This window comes from Astyanax mexicanus, chromosome 19 (genome assembly GCF_023375975.1).
Source record: "Astyanax mexicanus isolate ESR-SI-001 chromosome 19, AstMex3_surface, whole genome shotgun sequence".
Lineage (NCBI taxonomy): Eukaryota > Metazoa > Chordata > Actinopteri > Characiformes > Acestrorhamphidae > Astyanax > Astyanax mexicanus.
Window position 1 is genome coordinate 22,730,599 of NC_064426.1, and position 26,578 is coordinate 22,757,176.

Genomic DNA, 26,578 nt, shown 5'->3' on the forward strand with positions numbered 1-26,578 from the left:
AATGGTCAGGACATTCTGGAACAGTGTGAATGGAATAAACGTTTAACACCAGTGACAGTGATTAAAAAACTTTGTCTTTTATGTGTTGGCACTTTCAGACACACTGTGCTTAGCTTGTGCTCTCTTTACAGGTTCTAGACAACATTCTAATATCTCAGTTGCCTCGTAGGTACAGCCAGGCTGACGCCTTGAAATACGTGGGCATAGAGAGAGAGGTCGACGTTGTGTGACTTTACCTCTTCCACCTGGTAATGCTGTTACTGCTACTGCCCACACTGCATCTCTCCTCGCTCAGGACTGCGGTTCTAATGTGGGCAATATGGATCTGTTTCTGCTCCCAGGATTGGATTCTGTGATGTTGTTGTGTTTTCTTTGTATGACATCACAAAATCATCACACACACAAAGGTCACATGCTCCTTCTGTTTATGAACTTAAGGTCAGTTGAATGGTCTGAACTGCCGTGTTTTTTTGCGTAAAACGTACCAGTGGGTAGTAAAATTGACTTTTGGTGTAGTAAAATCTTTTTTGAATAGCACACCTCCGTTCTCCCGCAGCTTTCCGAGATGCAGTTTTTTTTGCAGTTGATTTAGAATGGATGATATGGAGCATTTTCTGCCCCTGGGGTTAAATTGTTTTTAATACCATTATCCAGGCTCAAAATAGCTCCACAGCCTCATTGGTAGAATCTGGAGAGACATTTAAAACGAGACATTAATAAGTTTTAAAATGGTTACACTATGGGTTGTAAACAGTATTTTTAAATAAGCTTCTTGTGCACTTTTACAGTTATTAATGCCTTGCTTTAAATGTCAGGGCTCTCCGCATTCTATCAGTGTGGTGTGGAGCAACTTTGAGCCTGGATAACGGTGAAAAAAAATATTTATCTGCAGGGGAAAAATATGCCCCATATCATCCTATCTAAAGCATGTTTGGCCATCTGGAAAAAAATACTGGATCTCGGAAAGCTGCAAGAGAACGGAGGTGGGCTCTTTAACAAAGGTTAATACTCTTTAGCATGTTTTACTTTACCAAAATCAATTTTACACTGGAGTTCTCCTTTAATTATTTTTCTTCCAAAATCAAAGGAATTGAACTACCAAAGCTCACTGCTCTACAGCTCAGTGATGAGGCCTTTATACTCTTCTAGCCCACACCTGGCATAAGACATGAAACCAATACTATTTGTTCATATTTATATGGTCCAGAGAGTCATATTGTTTAAAGGGACTAGACAAACTGAACGCATTCCTTAAAAGAGGTGCCCACAAACATTTAAACATATAGTGCAGTTCAGTATCGTTCTGCTAGTTCAGACCATTTGCGGCCAACAGTTCAGGATATTTACATTGCGGTAGACTCTGTACACAAGTGTATGAACCATAAACAGTTTTAGGATACATATATGTACTCAATATACAAGATTTCAGAGTAAGAGAACCGTTGTTTTAGTCCGTTTATTCAGGCGTGAGAGCCAAGACCGTTTCTTTCACTTCAGTCACATTTTTACTGGTAGTATTCAGTCGTCTTCAGTGTCTTTCCGCTGCTGAACGACTTTCATTTTTAACAAAATCCGCAATAATATTGTCTTCAACTATACTGTAGTGTACTGTGATAATGTTAGCCTGTTACTACTATAATCTGCAATGCTCTGCTGTTTTCCAAGCCTGTCTGTTACCTGTGCTAGCGTCCGTTTAGCCGCAGCCAGGCTAGCAATTTACTTCTGTTACGATGCCGCAGTCTCGTACCCTGTGACTGTAGAAAACATGGACGCCATGGCCTAGTTCGTTTTCCTTCCGTTCTATAGAAATTAAGTGTAATAAATTAAATCATTTTTTTATTTTATAAACTGGGGAGTAGACACCAGAAGGTGAGCTCATTTGCTAAAAAATCCCTTCCCTCTCCCAGGCCAAGTGTGTCTCAGACCGCCTTCATTGAGCTAGCAGTGCAAGTTTACCCTCTAAATGTAATGGGTAATGTGTCAACTGTAAACATGCAATTAATTTACCTTATATAGCAGTATTTGTAACCAAGGGTGGTATTGCATAAATATTACTTTTCTGACGTGCCAAATTTCTGCTCTGCGCCTTACTATAAGAGGCCAAAATATGTCATTCATTCATTCATGTGAATTTAAGATGGCTACAAGATGGGGGGTTGGGGTGTTCACTAAATTTGACGTGGCTCTCAGAAAATGGGTGGGAAAAAACACAAAAAATTGGGTCCAACAAAGTTGTACACTTAGGCAAAGAATTTTCTATTCTAAAAGTGTGTGATTTGAGCCTCATTTAGCTGGAACACAGTTTGTGCTATTAGCGCTAGCTAACTAAGACTTTATTCTTTGTTTTATCATCAATTCTCAGGTATGTTAGTTAAAAACAGCTGCACTGAGCTCTGTGTAACTCTGTTTTTCTGTACTAGAAGCTAGCTTAGCTTAGCAAGTGAGCTTCAGCTTCAGAACACAACAGGACTTGGTAAAATGCGGAAACCGAAAATAGTGTTGTGTACCAATCATGATACTAATAATGCACTGCAAATATCTCCATATATCCAGAATTAAAGTGAAATGAATTATACTGGACAGATATAATCTGTCTCTGGTAGATATATAATGAGAAATGAGAACAGTGTGATTTTTTGTTTTACTAAAAACAGCAAAAAAGTAGTACCCTGATGTGATAATTAGGGGTGGGTGGTATGGCACAATATTATCTTTCACAATATTCAAAAATGTTGGAAATATTTCTGCATACGATACAATATGGCACATCCCTATTAGCTAGTACAAATTAGCTAGTATAAACAGAACTCGTTTTATTAATATAATTTCTGTGTAAAGTTTGACTATAAATTAAGTTTTAGTCAGAAAGATTGGAGTGTGTTCTGTGGTAAGATTTAGCTGTCATGCTAGCTAAGTAAAGTTTAGATATCCTGCTAGCTAAGTAAATGTTCAGCTATCATGCTAGCTAAGTAAAGTTTAGCTGTCGTGCTAGCTAAGTAAATGTTCAGCTATCATGCTAGCTAAGTAAATGTTCAGCTATCATGCTAGCTCATAGACTGTGTTTAGCTTGACAGAGCCTTGTCTCTCAAAAGTGAAGCCACCACAGGTCGGGCGCCCCCTGCTGTTCGGTTTCAGAAAGCTGTATAACCCCACCCATTCCCATAGGTTTCAATGGCAAAACAGACAACTTTCAATCACGTTTTTTTTCTAATATACTGTAATTCTGCCTCCATTATTTAAATGCAGCAGCTAGTGTAACCTCTGCTTATATTGCCAATTTTTTATATCCTCACAGAATTAGTTTTTAAAAACGTTATTCAGCTCTATTCAAAAAAGGTGTGGTTATTGTAAAAGGGCTGGTTATGGGTGGGACCAATAACAGACCATCAGCTCCGCTCCGCTCCGCAGCCTGTGACCTCGAGGCAGCCCTCACGGGCGGGTTTATTTAAATGAGTAGGCTGTCTTTCCACAGTCTTTCTCCCTCCTCTGGTCTCTACTGCGCAGACTCGGGTATCAGGATCGCCAACATGGCGGAAGATTTTGGCTTCATTTTCATTGAATGAATGGGAACGGCGACACGGCGTCCATCTTTTTTTACAGTCTCTGTGCTAGCTAAGTAAAGGTTCAGCTATCATGCTAGCTAAGTAAAGTTTAGCTATCATGCTAGCTAAGTAAAGTTTAGCTATCATGCTAGCTAAGTAAAGTTTAGCTATCATGCTTGCTAAGTAAAGTTTAGCTATAATGCTAGCTAAGTAAAGTTTAGCTATCATGCTAGCTAAGTAAAGTTTAGCTATCATGCTTGCTAAGTAAAGTTTAGCTATCATGCTTGCTAAGTAAAGTTTAGCTATAATGCTAGCTAAGTAAAGTTTAGCTATAATGCTAGCTAAGTAATGTTTTTTGATTAGCTGTGTACACATTTTTTTTATCGTCATACTGATGGTTTAACCATACCTGTCAAGTTTTGGACTTAAAAATAAGGGATTTTTTCCGCCGCCCCAACAGCCCAAACGAGGGGGAAATTCTTTTTTTTTTTATTTAATAGATTTAAAATTGAAATTGAAGGGTGCACAAATTTACAAAAAGGACATGGATCAGATATATTCCATAAGTAAATAATAGTCCTAAGGGGCCTACACAGGGGCCTCCACTCCTGATCAGTTCAGTTAATTTCAGCCCTCTCCACATTTTCTCTCTCTCCAGCTCAACCATCTCTTCTACCCCTTCTAAATAATACATTACATTACATTATAATACATTACCACAATACTTGAGATTTAAACAAATTCTAACAAACCCTAAAACTAGCCCTGAACTAACAGAGTTTGGAAATGATAGTTATTGGCTGATCAGGCACATCAGGACAGGGCATTATATATATATATATATATATATATATATATATATATATATATATATATATATATATATATATATATATATATATACATATATATATATATATATATATATATATATATATATGTAGATTTTTCTCAAACCCTGAATATCTATCTAGCTAATTCTAAAGTTAAGCTAACTGAGTCACAAGCTGGATTTTATTAAACACACAGTGGGTTTAATTTATGTTTTGATTCAGAGAAGAGTCTTTTTAACCAGCTATCAGAAACAATCTCATCATAGTTTACATGGTTAGTTACCTTTCTTTTAGAAAAATCTCCGTATATCCAGATTAGTTTTAACGACAGCTGCTCCGACTAGCTGCCTGAACTCACAGCACACTAAACTCCGCAAAACCAGCTAGCTGATTGGCTGTTTCTCCTGAAAGGCGGGACTTTCTCCTTGAACCGGCACCACGATTGGTTAAGAGACACACAGCGGTCAGTGCATTGTCGCCTGTGGCCTATATATTTTTTTATTTAGTATAATACGGGAAATTTACGGGAAAATACTAATACGGGAGGACGGCGGGAAAGAGGAGTAAAATACGGTAGTTTCCCGGCCAAAACGGGAGACTTGACAGGTATGGGTTTAACATTTACTGTATGACTGACGTAAACAAACTGAACTATGACAATTTTTCAGTCTATTAATAACCCAGAATTTAAAGGATGTTAATACCGTATACTGCTGTAATTTTTTTTTACATGGTATGACAGTATGAGAAAAGTGGATACCGGCAGCCCTAGTGTGAATTATGGTCTGTTTTGTCATTGAAACATATGGGGATCTGCAGAGCTATACATTATACCACATCCAGTCAGCAGAGGCCTAAACCACAGCGCTGTCCATGCTTTCTACAGTCACTGCTTGTACCGGCTAAGCTAATCTCTATCTCTGGCCTGGTTTCTCTTCTGTTCCAGCTGTAAGCTTCTCGCTCGGCTGTTGCAAACTTATGTAGCACCAAAAAAGAAAAAATAAATAAATAAAACGAAAAGACTATTTGTAAAAGATAAGCATTCAAAGATAGTGTTGCGCTAATTAGCAGGTATCCTTCACGTCTGCTTCAGTTGTGGAATAAGTCCAATGGCAATGAAACAAAAGAAGTAACCATACAAACCGACAGACTGAATGTGAACTTTGAGCTAAAGAGGGACAACGAAGGTTTCAAAGCAAAGAAACGTGTGGGAGATTCTTTCTTAGGGCTTTTTTTAAAGAGTTTACATTAGAAAACAAGAGTGGGTTCCACTGTCATTTGTCCCTTTTGTATGTAAGAAAAATTTTTAAGAGCTAAACCAAACTACAGCAGCCATGTTGACTGAAATAAATGCCCTGAAGTTATATTTGCACTTAGTGTGTTCTTTTCAGGAAAGATTTGAGAAGGCACGTTAACGCTAATGCTAATGCTAGTTTTTATGATAACACATGTTTGTAATCAAGTTTTGTTCATGTAATATATAACAAAGACAGCATGCTAACAAGCTACAAACATCTCTATAATATGCCTCATTAGGTACATACTTATTTGTAAGGCTTTTTAACCACATATGGCCATAATGATAATAATAATAATTTATTATTTGAATTACAGTATTAATTTATTTCTATATGAGTAACCACGTGTGACTTTTTTAAGTATATATTAAGTTTGTTTTTAGTTACTTATGCAGCATTTTATGCATCATTTATGATTGTTTACTTACTACGTATTCTGTAGATGAATTTGCCTCCTCAGATCTTACCTGAAGGAACATCGTATGTTTGCTCTTTGTTATTGGGAGAGTAATATGCCTTCAGTACTCTTATCATGTCTAATGTCTCATGAATAATGTTGTCCAAATACTCAATATGACACATGAAAATTTAAAACACAAGTGCTTGGTTCTTTAGTTGAATTGTGAAAGAGCTTCTGAATAATATGTGTCATGTTCATGCTGAGAAATTAAAGGGTCCATATCGTATTGGAAAAAAAAAATTGGTTCTGTATGAAAACAGTGCTATCATGCTATGTGTGATATATCCACCTATTCAGACTACAGCAGTTTAGCCCCACCGTTTCACCCAAAAGTTATAGACAATTGAAGTTGTGTCCTCATTTTGTAGTTGATGCCAAGTTGTTATGCTTATATTTAGACTCTGTCTAAGTTCAGATTTCAGTGGCAGAAATAAATAGGGATTTCAATGAATCAGCTTTTGGATTTATAAATGGAAAATTATTTTGTTCAGAAATGGAATGGCAAGTGACACTCTGGTTGGTTTATTTCATGTTACGCCCAAAACGCACCCATGACTAGTTTAGAGAATTAGTACATGCTTTTTGCGCATTTTGAGCGACATAAGGTGGCATACTTTTCCCATTGTTACGATAGCAAAGCCACACTGACACGTCCTAAATCAAGCTGCACAAATGACAGCTTGACTATAGATTGCTAAAATAGGGCCACAAGTGCGTTAATGTGTTCATGTTGATAGCCCAGAGTTCCAAATATTGGCATAAAAAGGACAATTCAGTTTAATTTATAAGGTATACATAGTATATAAACCCACAACAAAACATTTCCAGTAAGTGAATTACAAAGAAAAAATAATACATTATTAGGAAAAAGTGGGATATGGGCCCTTTAACGTGTTCATTTCTCTCCTGGTTGAAAAAAATCCGTGCATTCCTAAATGTCTGCAATATGCACTACTGTTCTAAAAGTTTGGGATCTTGGGATTTTTAATTTATATATAAAAGCTTGACTAATTTTTTTTCCTAGTTTACATTTATAAGGGTGAAAACTGTTGTTCGGTACACGGTGTCCAAATTTTATGATGAATAGACTAATAGAAGTGCTCCAAAATCTACAAAATGACTTGAAATAAAATCTTTTTTTCAAATACATCTAGCAGATACATAGATAACACAAACCATTCTGGATGTAGATTTTTATAGATTTTATAGTATATTTTTTTGTAAATTCTGTATAATTTTAGGTCAGAATCATCAACAGCTCTTTACATCTCTGTTTGATTAAGTTCATATATTTTTTCAGCCAAATAAGGGAGGAGACTTAAAGATCGAGGTTTGTGAAGACTCATCATGAACATGTGAGTAAGGTAGGGATCATATTTTATAATTATTTTAACTTTAAGAGGTTAGGAGGCTTTAGGAGGCTTTTAAACACGATTCCAAACTTTGGAACTGTAGTGCAAGACAGCAGAACTGGCCCAGGTAAGCTGTTTGTATTTTTTACGTTTTTTTTTTTTTTTTACTGCGTTTTCTTTTATTCATTTCTGAAACACAAGTCTTCCCATTTCAAATGAACGTGCCAAAAACAGTAATGCTGAACCAGAAGGCAAGTCAACTGAATATAAAAGTGTCATTTAATTATATTACATTATTTTCACCTGTCTGTGAAGTACTGTGTACATTATACATGTATATGTTTTGGTGTCCTGAGACTAAATCTTCTGAATGTTCTGATTTCATCACTTGTATTATTTCTGTAATTATACACTGCCATTATCAAACCCATGCCACTCAAGCCCACTTTACGAAGAGAGCTCTCTGCAGACGACCGAAATGCTATGGAGTTAAGACATGTATGTAAAAGCAAGCAGGTATGTGTATGGAAAATAAAGTTTATAAGTTACTTTGAAATCTTGCTGTTTTTTTTTTGTTGTTGTTCTTAAAAAAAAACACTGTAAAACATTTGGTAACACTTATAATAAGGGTACATTAAATAACAGTATTTAGTATTTGGATCACCTTCAGTCTTTATTACAGGCACTCTGACAGCCCAAAGTTACATTAATAAACCTCTGCAACCATTGGCCCTACTTTTTTGAACACACACTCCATATCGCTATTCCAACAAGACAAGAAGATTGCCCTACCATTGCCTTACCTTATGCCATGACCAGACACATCAACAGACCTGTAATGTTTGTTTTCTTGCTGTTTTGTTTGTTCAGGTTTTAATTTTTTTTTAAACACCATATAAAAAGTTTGGTGACTTTTTACAGTAAGGGTACATTGAATAACAGTACTTATGAGAGTAATAAACATTGAGAATGTCTCAACTTATTATTAATAGACATTGAAAAACATTACTAAATCAATACTATTTTAATGCTTAAGAATGTTGTAAATAATTACTTTCAGGTATTAATTGTCTACAGAACACAGAAATAAGGCCCTAAATGTTTGATCATTCCTAGTAACTTTTACTGTCCTTCCAAAGGTTTATATCGCGTAATAGTGAGCTAAACTGGTCGTTCTGCATGGTATCTCAGACAAAAAGAAAGGGAGACTGTTCCTTCAAGCTTCTTTTATTGAAGTGTCATTTTGGTGTTGCTCTCTACACAGTCATGGTACTTACAATGAAGGTGTCACAAAACAAACCCAATAGAAAACTAAAAAAAAAATAGGAGAAAACTTCCACATTACATTTGTGTTAAGCAAATCTGCCATCAGAAAGCTGAAACTGCACCTTCTTACTAGACTGTGAAAGATGAGAGGATGGAGACTAGTCTGACTTAAGAGCACAAACCCATTCAACTGCAAGTGTATTTACCCTGAAATATGAAAGCACTTGAATTAAATATGAATCTAAGTTCTATGGGAATGGATCATATTACATCAATACAATGTTGATGTTACATATGTTGTCTGAGAATAAATGGTTCATATAATACATTATACATTTCTTTCAGTGTATGTATTCAATCTTTAGACACACATTCCGGCTCTTGCAGTTTCATGGGTAAAATCGGCCCTTGCACACATGTGGTTTGACCCTTTGGGTCATCATAGATGACCCCAACCCACACTGGTGATGATATATACACACACACAGATTTGACAGATTTAATGACGTGATAAAGCATGATTAGCCAAGTAATAAAAAGTGTTCACTAAAAAAGAAAGTGTTTTAATCATTGAGTTCAGTTGTGCATCAATGAAATACATATTACAACTCTGTTACAGCCTTTCTTTTGGCAGTAACTGTTCATTTAACCCCTAGTATTCTCATACAATTGACACATTTGAATGATATAACACTTTTTTTTAGTGGACACACAAACACAATCTTTAGTCACTTCTTCAGTGATTTCTTTTCTGAGCTTATCATGTAAAAGGCCTGCACGAACACTTCCCAGGTCTTCATGCATGACTTTACAGTAGACAATTAATCCCTGTCGTAAAAAGCCCTTATAACATTTTACGATTTTATTTTTTTATTAACATACTGCACAAAAACCGTGTATTTCCAAAAATAGCAAAAAAAAATCTTTCAACTTTCAGTGGAAGTTAGTGTAAAAAGATTTAATTTCAAACTATTTTTCAGCATTTCTATTGGTTGATTTACCATGAAATTTGTTAATAGTTAGTTTTGTCAGTACTGATTAATTTATTAACATGTTTTTGGGTAATCAGATAGTTGGAAAACTTTACAATTTACAATGTTTACTATAATTAAATTTTTGCTGTGCAACTAACCAAAACACAGTGAATTAAATGTGACATAAATGCCAACAGTTTATTTATTTTTTTAACACATTGAGTTGCGAAAAAAAAGCTGCTTGCTTTTTCGCGGCACCAGGGTCTGTTTTCTTGCATGCACATACTGAGAAATCTGAAAAAACTCCGGTTTAGTGTAAACATGCACTGAGAAATATGATTACTAAACTAAAATCCAGCTCTTTTTTATTAGATTTCTTAAGTCAGATTTTTGGATTCTATGAAATCGATGTTGAAATTTTGTTGTTTACAGGAATACTTAAATAACCAGACAACTTTAAGAAAACAACCGCAAGATTCACATTATAGAACAAATGGAGATACAAGGTTTTTGTGCAACAGCAAGATTACATTTATCCAAATGTCCCTTTCAGAAGTTTTTCAGGTTTTGTTAAGACAGTGATTTTAATCATTGATACATACAGACATTTCAAAACATTTCGCAGTGCATTCATGTGTATAGAAATGTGTAAAAAGAAAAAGATCTTAACTACGAAGCGCACAGTGAAGGTAATAAAACGTGATTAGCTGAAGCTTAAGGTACCAAGATTTGGACCTACGACATTCTAGAAGATTACATTCCAGTAAAGAGAAACTGAGCATTCATAAACATACTCTACACATGGTGTTACTTTACTCAGCACACGCTCAAACAAGCTTCTCAAACAAGCTTCTGAAAAAACACAAATTCCTTAAGAAGGAACGCTGAGATTCGCCAAACTGTGCTCTAACCATCACCTCAGAACCACCATGGGAATTTACTTTGCACACAAGATACGAGTGATAAGGATTTTGAGATCTGCTGCACCCACAAATGAAGTTTATTTATTTTGGAAGCTTTTCAGAAAGTTACCAAAAAATCTATAATTTCAACATAAGACAACAATTCAAAACACTTTGAATACTTCTCATTAAATCTTATTTACTCTAACGAACAATGTCTTTTACTTCATCACAATGAGATTTCAGCTTAAGATACTATGCTAATGCTCACAAGCTTCTTCCACAATTAAGTGAATTACCAGCTGATCAGATTTTGTAACTCAATGCATTTAAATGCACTTAAGCAATCAGAAAGTGGGAAAACTCACAAGTTCACATCAGGTATTAATCTAACAGAAGCTTTTAAATGTCCTTTTGCTGCCTTTTGTGAACTTCTTCACATTTTACCAGCAAATATTGATCTTTTTTTTTTATGGATCTCAACGCTTTTGTTCACAGCTTTCTCTCTTCTCTATTTATCTGCTTTAATCTGATCTCACTGTTTACACAGCCACATGAATAAGCAGATAACTGCAGAAACTCAACCATGGACAGATTATTGCTAGAAATTGCAAATTGCCCTTATTGTTGTAGATAATGCAGGGCTTTCAACATTGTGTAAAGCTGGACCAAACTAGCTATAGTTATATAGTTGCAAAAAAAATGCATTTGTGGGTGGAGCACAAGCAGATCAATTAGCACACTGCCACTGAATATGAAAGTGGCATTTTCCAAATTTCTATGGAGTCAATAGTTGTATTTATGGACAATTTTCCATCCATTGGCTATTTTCTTGAGCAGATATTAGGCCTAATTTCATGTATTCGGACAACATTTCCCCAAAAATACTGATTTAATACATTTATGGGGTTATTGTACCGTGACACCTTGTCTATCCCCTAAACAGGCTGTTAAAACTAATATACAGAGATTATGTACTGTTGTGACAACTGCAATGTACTTTTTTTTTTTTCGAAAGAAAGTAACAAGTTACAACACTCAGCACATTAGTATTCAGTATGAATGAGTGCAAACACTATAAGGTGCACTTAAAATCCCTTAATTTTCCTAAAAATAGACAATGCACCTTATAATCTTGTGCGTCTTATGTATGAATTTTGAGGTTGTAAGGAATAGTAAAGCCACACTGCTGAAGTGCAGCGTTATACAGGAGTTTCAGTTTAGTTTTACCAGCACTGAGGCTGTTGCAGTATTAGCATTAGCTGCTAACTGCAGCGCTAGCTCTTTCACCATTCAGAGGTGAGTATATCGGACTGTACTCTGCGTTTTTACCGTGTTAAAACAAGCTACGTGGAAGGAACCGCTAGCTGATAGCGCCCTGGCTTACCGGAACACTCAGGGTTCCTCAATGTAGCGCTGTCTGGCAGCATTTACTAGCGCTAAGCGCTGCTAACCACAGCTAGCGCTGCTGCTAACCATGCTGTGGAAAATATTGGAAATCTAAGCTTACTGTAAATAAACAGAAGCACTTTACTCACCCAAATAAACAGTTTTTAAGAAAAAAAAACTGTTTTCAGAAGAGAAATCTGTGTATATTACTGTGCGACAGCCTTCTTCCTTACTATTGTTGCTTAAAATGCACCTTATAATCTGGTGCACCTTATGTATGAAAATAGACCAGAAAATAGTCGTTCATTGTGCGTGCGCCTTATTTACTACCTGAATAACTAAGTTACAAGTTGGATTTCTAAACCAGAACTGGGAAACCAGGTCTAGAAACGTATCCAAGAAAAGAAAGCAGACTTTCCCTTTCAAGCACTTTCTGACTCCATAGAAATCTGTTTATTGTTTTGGACTACTGCAGCCTTACAGTTTGTCACAGCTATCATTTGATCCTGAGTGAGAGGAGGCTAACTAAACAAAATAAAGTAATGTGAGAGGTAGGAAGGGACACAGGGGAGACGTTTAAAGATGTTTAACGTCAAGGAAGACGGCTGGTTCATGTCACGAGTTTGAGATTAAAGGAACGGAACTCAAAAATAAAAATGTCCATCTGCTCAGAGCTCATTCTATGGACACACTAGTCAAAATAGTACCTCTCGCCTGATTTTAACGTCTTTTATACAAATCAGGTTGATAAAAAAAGACCATATACACTTTTTGCTAGAACATCTGAAGCAAACCACACAACACAGGACGTCTGAGGTGATGGAACTAGCACTGGAAGCAGCAGATTTTTTTTATTCTTCATTATTGCATTTTAACGAAAGTGCTGTTGTCATGCAGAATGCATAGCTTGAAACTCTGCGAATGTGTCCTACTTTCTTTTTTTTTCTTTGTTTATTAAGCACTGCTCCTAGTTGCAGTGAGATGATGTTCTAAACTTTGGTTATGATTGTTATTGATTAGAAGCGGCTAAAAAGCAGCAGTAGCAGCAGCAACACCAGTGGTTTTCCTACAGCAAACGTAAAACTAGTCCAATGTCGAGAGAAAAGCACTAAATGGACAATTTACATAGTTTCACATTGTGTTTCTTAGCCCATGGTTGTCCCATCCATCCATGTGCCACAACAAGAACCAAACAAAAAAGCACTCTAAGCACCTTTTCTGTAGTAAAAATGCATATAACATAATATAAAATAAAAATGGATGGCTTTGATTGATATCTCACCATTATATTTACATCAGACTATGAGTGATTATTTTCCAGGTCAACTCAACAGAAAAGCACCCTGTCTGCCCTCTCATATGATTGGATTCTTCTGATACTTCACAGGAGATTCAAAAGCATATATCACAGAAATGTTACCACAAACATACATGTATAGTGAGAAGATTCACAATGGTAAATTAATCTTATTGAAAAACTTCAGTCTCAGATTAATAAAGTATTTGTTTGGTAGACAAATCCACAAATGCCAGGCCAATCACTCTAAGGCTAGCATTTAAAACATTTATCAAAACAGTTCACAAGCTAATCAAAGTGTAAACTCATCTTAAGATTAGGAAACCAAATAAAGTACATTTATTGTACATTTATCATTTATGACTTCATAGTTCTACAATTACAGTCTAGGGTCCTTTGAGAAATGGGTATAAATTATAGATTGTACAGCACTGTAAAAAATGTCAAGTCAGGCCAACTGAAAATTTAACAGTGATTTTCGAGTTAGCTAAGTCAAAACATTTTTTTAAATTTGAAAATGTAAGTTCTCCTAACTTACATTTTAAAATCTCTTTTTAAATCAGCTGAACCGCTAAAACATCAGTAAATAAGCTGCAACTGAAACGATTAACTATTTACTACTAAATGTGTTTACTGTTTATGTTCTACTCCCTCTTAACAAGAAGGCAGTTAGACAGTCGCACCACCCTAGATCTGAAATCATGTACATTTCTGTGTCCAAGAAAGAAGAAAGAAACCAATTTAACACCTGTTAAAAAACATCAAATTGTTTGAGTGGCTTGATATCAATGAAGCAAAGCTAAAGATTACTTTAGAAACAAACCACCACATCTGCATTCTGACATGCTTGGCACACGCAAAAACCCTCATCCAACAGCGAAAAAAATCAAAGAGCATTGGCAGTAGCGAAAGATGGGCTACGACTACAACCATCTTTTACTAAGCGGTGGACCAAATACTGTGTGCATGTGTGTGTGTGTGTGTATGTGTGTAAATAGAAGGGTTTAGGATACGATTCACCTAACACAGTCGTCTGCTTTGTCCTGACTCGTAAGTACAATTAACACTTTCCCCCATTGCTGGGCAGGAAAAGACCCAGAAGGAAAACCACGTATGCATATCAGACTCAATCTCAACCTTGATTCAAACACACAAACACACTCAAAGACAATCACGCCTGTCGCTCTCTGAGGTTATGGTCTGTTTATTATGCTGCAAGTGAACGAATCAATTACTTCATTCACCAAGTTTCAGGACTTTCTGATAAGAAATAGAATGCTTGTAAAGTGAAGATGGATGAGAGTCTGGTTTGTTAGAGTCGAGGAAATGAAAGGAATCAGGATCATTAGTCATTAATCTCAGCAGCGACTGAACTGTTTTCAACCCTGAGTCAAGGCATATTGACATACAACACACATTACTCGTAGTACATTACTCGTCCTCCACAGACTTCCATAGAGTGGCACTATTCAAGCTGGAGGAGATTTAAACAGAGGAGGTTCTGTAATGTAATATTTAGCATTTAGCAGCTTCTTCATATTTTCGTTATATTTTTAATTTGATGTCCTTTATTTTAGCCATTCTATAGTCATGTGAATAAATATAACTGAATAAATATTCAGAACTGCATGAATAATATGATTAGTGAGTGAGGGAGTCACAAATACAGTATGACTTCCATTCATCCATCAATCGCCAACCACTAATCCAAGATTGGTTCATAGAGGTAGCAGCTCTAGCAGGGAGTCCCGAACCTCTCTTTCCCTGGCTACATCGTCCAACACTGACTGGGGAATCCCAAAGCGTTCTTGGTCTTTCCCATGGTCTTCTTCCAGCTGGATGTGCCAGGAACATCTCCCAAGGGAGGCGCCCTGGTGTCCAAAACCACCTCAACTGGCTCCTTTCGACAAAACCTTAAATCTCACTCTATACGTGTAAGGTAGACCCAGGCCAATATTCAGAGGAAATCCATATCTGCCACTTGCATTCTCAATCTTATTATTTCAGCAACATTAGCAGCATGCCTGGTGCCAGTTACCGGTCTCGCTCGCACAGCACTGCTATTGAGGCATTAGCAGCAGGACGCCAGTTTTGCCCAGGATATCAACTGTGTCATTAGCATCGTCATGTTAGCACTAGTACCACTTGTCATACTGCTGTCCTACTATTATGCTGTTAGTATTGCCACAGCTCAGTTAGCATAGCTACTGTGGCATTAGCATCACCACCACAGCATTAGCATTGCTACTGTTCCTGCTACTGTGCCGGCCACTGGCCTCCCTCAGCATCAATACTAATACTGTGGTATTAGCATCGCTAGCTCTGTGTTACACTCACCCAGCTTCACTGCTGTAGGTTTAGTGTTACTGTTACATTAGCCCTATTGGTTAAATGCCAAATTACAATTCTATGCAGACAATGGCAGTCCAGCAAAACTTGGTATACCTTCTTTTTCTTGTTCCTTTTCCATTTCCATTGGTTTTAAGTATCTGCGCAGATTTATTCACAAACAAAAGGTCCAAGTCTGGGTGTTCCAACCAGTTTAAAACAAAAGAACACATTATAGAAGAACAATAACAACCCTTCTAATGGCCTCATCTATTTGTATCTACTCTTATTTCATTAGCATGAAGTGGATTTAAACAGGAATTCTAAGGGAGCTGTTTCTGAGGGAGCTGCAGTCAAGTTCTCAGTTAAGCCAAGAAGCCATAGAAGGCCATTCATCCCACAATCATTACTGTCAGACTGTAAAAAAACCACACACACTGCACTCAATAAATTACAGAACCTCCCCTGGTAAAACTCCGGTAGCTCCAATAGAGCACAATATCAGTAAAGCTGAGGATTTGCGTGCATCCCTTTCATCAAAACTACAAACGCTGAGAAGAATGTTATGGCGATAAGCGTTAATCAGTACGTGATCAAGCACAGTATGGCTCTTCTCCGTATCACCATAAAAATAGTCGTTATTCTGCAGTCAGCATGGGGGCGTATATTTATGCTATATTACCGATTTCCTTTCCTTCTCCAAATATAAAGATCATAACTGCTATTTAACACATTTAATAAAGCTAATGGACTTTCTAAAAAACGCTGTGATCATTCAGAGCTATAATATTGTCCTCCTGCTCTAGTTGCAAGCAATAGTCTTATACTGTATGAAGGCAGTAATATAACAAATATATACTTACATCCCATTAGCTATTTACGAAGTGATATTTCTCATATATCAGCTAATAGCTAATGCCTCTGCACTATACATAGTCTTGGTTTGACCAGAAATACTGTAGATACAACGTGTGTAAACATGTACATTTTCTTCCAAAAACAGCTGTTTTCTAACATCGATACTGTTGTTTGTGCATTTTGTGCAGATTCTCTTGTTTTATTTCAGAAAATCTGAAAAGTTTCAGGCTGAACAGAACACAAATAAAGCTGAGCCACATACCGAGCCACGTTACGCTGTTGCTTCTTTCCAAAGTGCTTCTTGGTCTGCGTTTCCTGCGCAACGGTTACCGAGGCACTTCAGCTGGCCAGCATTGCTATGCAGTGTGGGACACAGATTCTCGGAGGGTCAAAACCCAAGCAAATGTTCAAAACTCAGCCCGGAAAAAGCACCAGATGTCAGATTACACCCAAATCATCCCTATATATATACAGTGAAAAAAGTGCTGCATTGAATTTACAGGATCAACACAATATATCAACACAATTGTAGCAAAAATAGACAACTGTACTGATATAACTGTATTGTATTCTCAACAAAATTATGTATTTCTTTTTCAATGCATCACTTGTAGGGGGCGGAAAACATAAATATACTGTAACAAAGTTTAACATTTAAAAAAATACAATATACTGTTAAAAATAAAGGTGCTTCAAATCGTTCACATGATGTAACAAAGAGGTTGAATTCTGTTTTAAAAAAAAACAGGCATGGGTCTAAATTCAGGAAGGCAGTTAAAGAGATGGCTTATATAGGAGAAACAAAAACCAGGAAAGCAAACACAGAGAACCATACAGATTACTCTAAAGAAGGAGCTTGAAAAAAGCAGTCCGAAAGAAGCTCGGCAGATGGTTCTAAGTGCGTACGAGTGATCACTGCCTCAGACTCTGCAACAGTTTCTTCCCACAGGTTATCAGACTCCTCATCACTCAGGGATTGAACTGAAACGCCCTGAATTCGCACATCTCATATAGACATTTAACTATATGTTACTTGTTTAATGTTTGCTGTATTTGTTATATTGTTAGGGTTTCCTTTTGTATAATTATATTTTTGCACATTTGCACTTCATGTAGTCCCTGTCGTTAACCCACTGTGTCCAGGTTCTTTGAACAATTGAAGCCACAGAAGAACCGCTTGTGGTTCCATAAAGAAGCCTATTTGTAACAGGGTTACATCAACTGAAGTTTCTTCAGACTTTCACAAGGTTCTTGGAACACTTCACTCATGTTTCTTTATGAAACTCCAAGCGGTTCTTCTAGAAACATTTGAAGCACCTTTATTTTTAAGAGTGAAAAGAAGATACACTGAAAAAAGTGCTGCACTGAATGAACCTGATATGAAATGTGAACATTATCTCACATCTGAATCAAGTAAAGTCGATTCAGTGCACTGCTTTTCAGTGTATTGAGGACAAATAGAGATGTTCTGCAGTCATAAGCAAACAAATTTCATTCAGTTTATCGCTTCAGCTCGTCCTCCTGCTCCCTCACCCCCCCAAAATCCCCCGTATTTCGTTCTGTGTTATTCGCTTGGCACCTCCTCCTGTATTTCCGGAAGGTGCTTCTTCTCCTTCCGCAGCGTCTCGGTCAGCGGCCGAGCTGAACTGGGAGACTCCAGGTTTTTGGGTTCGTTTGTGTGGTAACTGCCCTTATACCTGTACAGGTAAATGTACAGCCCATACAGGACGAGGAAGAGCAGCATCAGCGACACTGTGACGATCACTGTCGACACAAAGACACAAACACAATCAAATTATTAATACTCATTGGCATATAAGCTGTTCATTTTTTGATAATGCTCATATACTATTTTTTATTGTAATAATGTCTAGAACACTCATCTCAACCTGCTCTAAAAATACATGGGCATCTCAAAAAAATATAAAACATTTAGAGGGATCTACTTTAAGCGTTTATTTATTTCATTGTTTATGAATATGGCTTACAGCCAATAAAAAACCCAAATCAGTGTCTCAGAAAATTTGAATATTATATAAGACCAATTGGTACTTTTGGCAGTGTGCCAAGTCCTGCAGGAAAATGAAATCTGCATCTCCATATAAGTTGTCAGCAGAGGGAAGCATGAAGTGCTGTAAGATTTTCTGGGAAAACACTGCAATGACTTTAGACTTGATAAAACACACTGGATCAACACCAGCAGATGACATGTCTCTCCAAACCATCACTTATCATCAGTAAATTTAGCATTTAATTTGGAAATCAAGGGACCAGAGTCTGGAGGAAGAGTGGAGTATGTGTGTGTGGGGCATTACTGGATGAATTGAGGTCACTGTCCTGTGAACACTGTTAAGACACTTAATTAATCATAAACACCACTCAGAATAATGTGATTAATAAAATGATTAAGTATGCGAATGAGTTCACTTACATGTCATCCAGGGTGGAGTCACATCATCATGAATATAATAGAAGACTGTAATAGAAGACAAAAGATTAAAACCATATCAGAACAGGTTGCTTTGCATTTTACTTTTGCATTGATACCACAGTGCAGGTTAACCATGTACACAGTAATAGGAAGCACATGTCTTTAGGTATTCTGGGAAATGTAGTCTTACACAGCCCAGTAAACCATGGGTCATCCTCCCAGGGGACGTATCCTTGGACGGGTGGGAACGCCCCACAGTTAGACTCCACCACGTAGCCCTGGGTTGTCACCGGCGGGTTGGTGACGTTAGGACGGAAGTAAGCTTTCAGAGGGGCAAAGATGTTGTAGCGGACCCCCGAGATACAGCCCACCAGACCGGGACTGTTGTGCCTTTGAATGTCATAGTCGATGTCTCCGACCTCTGAGAGAAGAGAGAGAAAGAGAGAACAGCATCAATAAATCAATAACTCAATGAATTTTCTAATAGGTCTTTATCAGGTCATTACCAGGTCATTATTTTGAAGGAATAATTATTGATTATTATCGCTGCGCTTTCCTCCATATATGTGCTGGCTACTCAACAATGCTGCATCAGCAGCAATTGGCAAAGAGCAATTGGTGGTTGACTTCATATGTGTCGAAGGAGGCATGTGCTAGTCTTCACTCTCCATGGGTTGTGGCATCACTAAATTAATTCTCTCTAAACACAGAGTGGTCTGGTAGGTTTGTTAGATGTTATTACAGTATTCCACAAATTAACAAATGAACAAAACAATATACTCAAAAACACAAAATGACAAGAAGAATGCTCATTCTGACATTCAAAAATCTCATGATATGAGTGATATTTAACAAAAACAGTCATTTTCTGTGATATGGGCCCTTTAAAGAGCTGCTGCTATGTGAGCCAGCTTTGCTCTTACCCATAACTCTGCCCAGAAAGATGGACTTAGGTGAGTCGAATCTGGGAATTTCCCCAGGGGTTAACCTCTCCACCCATGGCTCCATGTAATCCACCTAAAACACACATACATATAAGAATATGCAGCAAATATATGGTGCATTCTTTGCTAGAGCTTCTACTAAAACCCTTAAATCATACCTGTGTCCACACAGTGTAGTTATGTCTGGTGACGTTGACGAAATGAGGGAAGCCGTCCGCCAGGTTCCGATTGGTCAGCTGAAATTTGTGTGTTAGAAGCCCCAGCCGGTACCTCAGCGACAGAGTGCCTGAAGGGAAAGTGACATCATAACTGACATCATCAGTATTATACAGTGCACTTGAGTACTGGTGGGTGTTTCCAGGAATAATTAATTTTGCTGGATGGATACTAACACAAGTAAAGAAATATGATGTTGTGGCAAACAGTCCTTATTATTTAACAGAGCCTCTGTTTACAACTCTGATCTATAATTGGTCTTTTCAGAAAAGTAGGCACTTCTTGGCTTACCAATGCTTTGGCTAATCCAAACATTACATTACATATATCTCAAACAGGCTAAAATAACACTTTCATTATATAAAGTATTGCTGATTATGATCATCAGTCAGCCCAATAAGAACATGCTTTATTTGTGAAGCTACTAATTGCTGCTTTCAAACAATGTAAGTATTTTTGAGGCAACGACTGGTCCAGTCGTCTAAAGTGCTGCCTCTTTGATCGGGAGATCACATGTTTGAATCCCGATTATTCAGCTTGCCATCATATGCTGCCAGAGACCAGAAAGAGCACAACTGGCCTTGATCTCTCTGGGTGTGTAGATGGCGCTCTTTACCCTCAGAACTCAACCTCATACCCTCATAACTAATGTGATGAATCAATCAACACAAGGCATCTGTGAGCTGATGTATCAGAACCAAGTCGCTGCGCTTTCCTCCTAGCGTGCTGGCTACGTGCCAAAGTTCAAAAAGAGGCAGTGGCTGACTTCACATGTGTCAAAGGAGGCATGTGCTAGTCTTCACCCTCCTGAAGTTGTTACATCACGTGTGATGGGGGATATACATCTGACTAACAGCTGAATGGTGGGGGTTGGCCTAGCTACATTCAGAGAGATAGGGAAACATTTAAAACTAAAAAAAAATAGGTATTTTTGTTTTAGGCTTTGGCAGTGCTGGTAATTAATGTGTCCTGAATATTGCCCAACTCCACAAAGATTTAAATAAACTTTTCCCACTTATTTTACTTCTTTGACTAAATGCAATGAGACATTGGCTGCATCATGTTGAATCTACTTAATACAATTAAGGCACCAATTTGCACTTTTTGAACTTTGAACTTTTGTTTGGCTAGAGTTCACCCCATGTTGTCAGTAAATTCCCCTAGTTTTTTATTGGCTTCTGGCCTTATTTATTTGCAGAATAAGTGTGCCTCCCCAGCCCTAATCCACCATCAGTTTGCACTCTTGCCCACCATGGCTACCTTCCCTTGGGTATTCAGTTATATCTTACATAATGGTTGTTTGCCTGGCTACGGTGTTCTAGGCCTTAAGAACAAGTTACTATTTTCTGTACTGTAAAGTTTGACAACGTACTGGTTACATGTCAACCTTCCATGAACAAGCAATGGTTAGTCCTATTGATTGACTAATCTTCTTCTAATTCATTTTTAGCTTTGTTTTTTAGCTTAAATATTAGGGGAGTTAAAAAAAATGAACATTGTTGTTTTCTTCTATAAACTTTGGACAACATTTCTCCCAAATTTCAAATAAAATTTTGTAATTTACAGCAATTATTTACAGAAAATGAGAAATGGCTGAAATAAAAAAATGCTGCAAAGCTTTCGGACCTCAAACAATACAAAGAAAACAAGTTCATATTCATAAAGTTTTAACAGTTCAGAAAATATTATTTGGTGGAATAACGCTGGTTTGTAATCACAGTTTTCATGCATCTTGGCATGTTCTCCTCCACCAGTCTTACACACTGTTTTGGATAAGATTCAAGCAGTTCAGTTTGGTTTGATGGCTTGTGATCATCCATCTTCCTCTTGATTATATTTCAGAGATTTTAATTGGTATAATTAAAGAAACTTATCATTTTTGAGTGGTCTCTAATTTTTTTTTACCAGAGCTGTATATTTACCCTGAAAAAGAATTGAAATAATTTCTGTGGGAGGTAATTTAACACTTGACTTTTTGTTGTGTATATTAAACATTAGCCCAGTGTGTTAGGTAAAACACTGTTGAATCACATTTATTGCTATGACAAATTATAGCTTGCATATACAGTTTTTCTTAGATTCTTAATGCATCATATAATGCATAGTTTATGTCACATTAGCTGATTTACTAAATCCTGTTGAGGGCATTACTGGTGATAGGGGAGTTCATATAAACAGGGATTGGATATCTTGCCTTTAAAATTGGTGTAAACCATAAATAACTGATATAAAAAGTAAAATAGAGTGAAATGTCTGTAGGTGTATGTGTGCGTGTGCATCTATACCATCTTTCTTCAGTAGAACAGCGATGTAGTCTTTATGGAAGGAGCTGATGTAGAGCAGAACTGCCGGGGTCTGCTGAGTGCTGAAGCTGAACTCGATGTCGTCCGTGGTCGTGTTGTAGCCGAGTGTGAAGTTGTGCCAGTGGGGCTCTATCCAGAAGTTAGCCCACCATGCATCGTCTGAGATGGGCTCTTTTCTGATATCATAGCGCAGCCACGCCCCAACATCAAAGAATGCTCCAATGTCTGAGACAGAAGAAGAGGATCATGTTATTTGCTGTGGCTCCTATAAAGTTACCTTATATTTAATATATTGCATAATAACAATACTACAGAAATGCATGAATATTTATTAATTGCATAAATCAAAAAAGTAAAATCAGGGTAAAAGTAAAATCTGAAAATTTGAGTGTTTGAGGGCAGCCCCTGGTGGATTAGAAAAATAAAGATTCCTATACAGTTCTGGACAAAATATAAAAAGACCACTTCAGTTTCTGAATCAGTTTCTCTGATTTTGCTATTTATAGGTATATGTTTGAGTAAAATGAACATTGTTGTTTTATTCTATAAACTACAGAAATTTCTCCCAAATTCCAAATAAAAACATTGTCATTTAGAGAATTTATTTGCAGAAAATAAAAAATGGCTGAAATAACAGAAAAAAAGTCAGGACTTTCAGACCTCAAAAAATGCAAAGAAAACAAGTTCAGTTTTAAGAGTTCAGAAATCAATATTTGTTGCAATAACTGTTTTTAGTCACAGTTTTCATGCATCTTGGCGTTTTCTCATCCACCAGTCTTACACACTGCTTTTGGATAACTTTAACACTCCTGGTGCAAAAATTCAAGCAGTTTAGCTTGGTTTTGAAGGTTTTTGATCATCCATCCTACTCTTGATTATATTCCAGAGGTTTTCAATTTGGTAAAATCAAAGAAACTCTTCGTTTTAAAGTGGTCTCTTATTTTTTTTTTCAGAGCAGTAACTAGTGTCGCATAATAGACCTTATAATCCAGTGCGCCTTATGTGTGAAAACAGACCACAAAATAAACGTTTATTGATAGTGCGCCTTATAGTGCGAAAAACGCGGTACTTTACAGGTTAGGATAAGAAAAGTTTAGGATAAATTGGGAGATATTATGTGTGATCTCTCTCTCTTTTTTCTGAAAGTACAGGCAGCTCTGGGAAATGTATCTGATTCCACAAAATAGACATCAGCATTGATCGTTAAAGTCGCGACTGGCTTCCAGATTAATTGCACATAACCAAATCCTGTGGACCAAAGCCTGATTCTCCTCATACTGGATGGATTTTCAATGTTCAAACTTAATCCACTTAATCTTGATTAGATTTATTTATATGAGATCTAATGGAATGATGCTACAAAAGCCTGGCTGTATTGAATAGCCCCGACGGAGGCTCTGACTAATAAGCATCACAGTAGGACGTAATTTGGTTCAGATGAGGATTTTGGGGAAATAAAATATTACCAGTCAGATCTGCTTGAATAACACGTTAATTCACAGATCAGACAAATCCTTCTCAGCCTGACTGAGCCACTGCTGCAGACACAAAATTAAAGCTTTACAGGACATTTCTCTCAGTGCCACGCCCAAATCTGGGTCTTACGAGCTGAAGAAAATGTCATGTTTTAATTTATGACAAGTAAAAAGTTTATACATTAAACAGTATATTTTTAGGTCTGACAAAAAGATGAAATTCACAATAACTGCTTTGTGTAGTTATTTGAGATGACTTGCTTCACATGATGCTAAATATTGTTGCTTTTTTTGTTAATAAATAAGACTTTTAAAAATTGTAAATTTACAAAAAATTGGTTAAAAAATGTAAAAAATGTCATACTTCCTGAATCTATTTCTTCTACTGATACTCTGGACTGCATTACTCAGAATACCACTTCCTCTCAGACCACAGTCACATGCCCCTCTTCAACCAACCATTAGGACAGTTTCATCGCTCATTGTCACCTGAATTCTGACCCTCTGCAGCTGTGACTAGTTAGTGATTTCCTTCACCTGGCTGATTGACTCTGACTGACTGTGTAAATTTAAACCCTGTTTGTTTACGCTAAAACTTTGTAAAGTATTGCCAAACACTTTTGTGAAGCATACCAAGTGTTTATTATTTTAGTTTTTTAAGCTTTGCGTATTTTGTAGTGATGGAAAAAGTAGGGAATTTGGGAAATCAAATCAAATAAACCAACTAATTTTAAAAAGACATTTTGATTGAAAAATAAAAAAGCAATGTAACGTGTTTGTGACTTTCTCCACAAAAAAAAACAATTACAATGCTTTACTTAAGCCACTTAAGCCAGCACACATTGTCACTATAGAACAGCAAAGTACTTCTATATGATAAATGGAGCTACAAAAATGGGTGTAGATATAATGAGGTGGTCACAATATTATGCTTGCTTAGTGGAAATTGATAGTGAAATATTGACAGCCCTAGGTACAGGATTACAGGGTCTTCATAAAATCGTAACCAGACACAGGCTGATTTTTGGTCTGTTGTGCGTCAGGCTCCTTCCTACCGGCACTCACTCCTAAAGGCTTACGCTACCTCCCGGCCGCTGCGCTCCTCCAATGAACGTCGCCTCGCTTTACCAAACAAACATTCACACAAAGCAATCCAGACTGTTCTCGTACAGAGTTCCCCAATGGTGGAACAAACTACCTTCCACTACCAGATCAGGAGAATCTCTCACTATCTTTAAGAAACTCCTGAAGACCGAGCTCTTCAAAGCGCACTTACTCTCCTAACACCTCTAACACACTAACTACTTCTAACCTCATTTCCTTCTTCCCCTCCTTCACTCCTCTATCCCATTATTTCCCTTTGACCTCCTTTAGGCCCTATCTAAAGATGTTTTTACCTTTAACTTCTATTACTTTTGTACTTCACTATTGTAAGTCGCAAAAGTGTCTGCCAAATGTAATGTAATGTAATATAATGTAATGTTCCCGTCCACACATTTACATAGAGTCACGGACGCAGGAACGCAACAGTAGACGCTGTAGACAATTTGTTGACTCAATGCAGAAGTTCAAACCAGCGTTTAGTGTTACATGAAGTGTCTCACTGTGTCAGCTTACCTAACTGGCAGTAGTAGCCGTCAAAGGCTGTGTTATTGCAGTCGCAGGAGTACGACGCATAGCCGTCGATGCACTGGCCTCCGTTTCTGCAGGGTATAGAAGCATTTAAACATGCTCCTGTACAGTTCCTCCTGATCCCGTTCCGCTCATCCACTTTACCTTCCAGGTCTATAGGAACTCCATTCATCCGCAGACCTCGCAAACAGCCCAGATACGGCCGCAGTGTGTGATTAGCAGCACCTGAACACATAGTCATAACATCATTATACATCATCATGGGTTAGGACATAGATTACCACATCACAAACTGACCAACACTGACTAACAGGAAGATGGCAATGACTTTCCAGAATTCCTACATATATACATAATAAATCGTTGCGATGAACAAATTCAAATAGAGGTTTGTTTGACCTGACATAACACAGTGCATAACACCAGCAGATGACACGTCAGTAAATTTTACATTTCATTTGGAAATCAAGGGATCAGAGTCTGGAGGAAGAGTGGAGAGACACACAGTCCAAACTGCCTGAGGTCTAGTGTGAAGTTTCCACCAATCAGTGATGGTTTGGAGAGACATGTCATCTGCTGGTGTTGGTCCACTGTGTTTTATTACCAAGTCTAAAGTCAGTGCAGTGTTTTCCCACAAAATTTTACAGCACTTTATGCTTCCCTCTGCTGACAACTTTTATGGAGATGCAGATTTCATTTTCCAGCAGGACTTGGCACACTGCCCACACTCTGCCAAAAGTACCAATCAGTCTTATATAATATTACAATTTTCTGAGATGCTGATTTTTGTTTTTTTTATTGGCTGTGAGCCATAATCATCAACAATAAAATAAATAAACGCTTAAAATAGATCACTCTGTGTGTAATACATCTATATAATATATGTCACATTTTGAACTGAATTACTGAAATAAAGTATTTTTTAATGATATTCTATTTCTTGAGATGCACTAGTACATGTGTATAACACTTACTATGAGACTAATATCAGGTCAAACATTTTGCATGTGAGAAATTAACATGTGGGATCTAATACAGGCACATAAGGCCAGTTCTCTAGAGCCTGATCTCCAGATGA

General features: G+C 37.1%; 2 protein-coding genes across 3 annotated transcripts in view; one reads left to right on the plus strand and one right to left on the minus strand.

Annotated features, from left to right (window-relative positions):
- Positions 1 to 8,041, plus strand: part of ezh1 (enhancer of zeste 1 polycomb repressive complex 2 subunit) — a 41,422-nt gene extending 33,381 nt beyond the window's left edge. Inside the window, exon 20 of one of the 2 annotated variants that reach the window (XM_015602530.3) lies at positions 159 to 8,041. In XM_015602530.3, the coding sequence (XP_015458016.3) occupies positions 159 to 192 (34 nt within the window). In that variant the 3' untranslated portion in view covers positions 193 to 8,041. The remainder of the gene's footprint in view (positions 1 to 158) is intronic. The other variant, XM_007237604.4, reaches the window with a different exon arrangement.
- A 655-nt stretch (positions 8,042 to 8,696) lies between these two features.
- cntnap1 (contactin associated protein 1) overlaps positions 8,697 to 26,578 on the minus strand; it is a 74,755-nt gene continuing 56,873 nt past the window's right edge. The window contains exons 18-24 of the mRNA XM_007237602.4: positions 25,486 to 25,725; positions 22,376 to 22,618; positions 20,033 to 20,160; positions 19,854 to 19,947; positions 19,121 to 19,351; positions 18,931 to 18,975; positions 8,697 to 18,263 (exon numbers count right to left, since the gene is read on the minus strand). Of these exons, the coding sequence (XP_007237664.2) occupies positions 18,064 to 18,263; positions 18,931 to 18,975; positions 19,121 to 19,351; positions 19,854 to 19,947; positions 20,033 to 20,160; positions 22,376 to 22,618; positions 25,486 to 25,725 (1,181 nt within the window). The 3' untranslated portion in view covers positions 8,697 to 18,063. The remainder of the gene's footprint in view (positions 18,264 to 18,930; positions 18,976 to 19,120; positions 19,352 to 19,853; positions 19,948 to 20,032; positions 20,161 to 22,375; positions 22,619 to 25,485; positions 25,726 to 26,578) is intronic.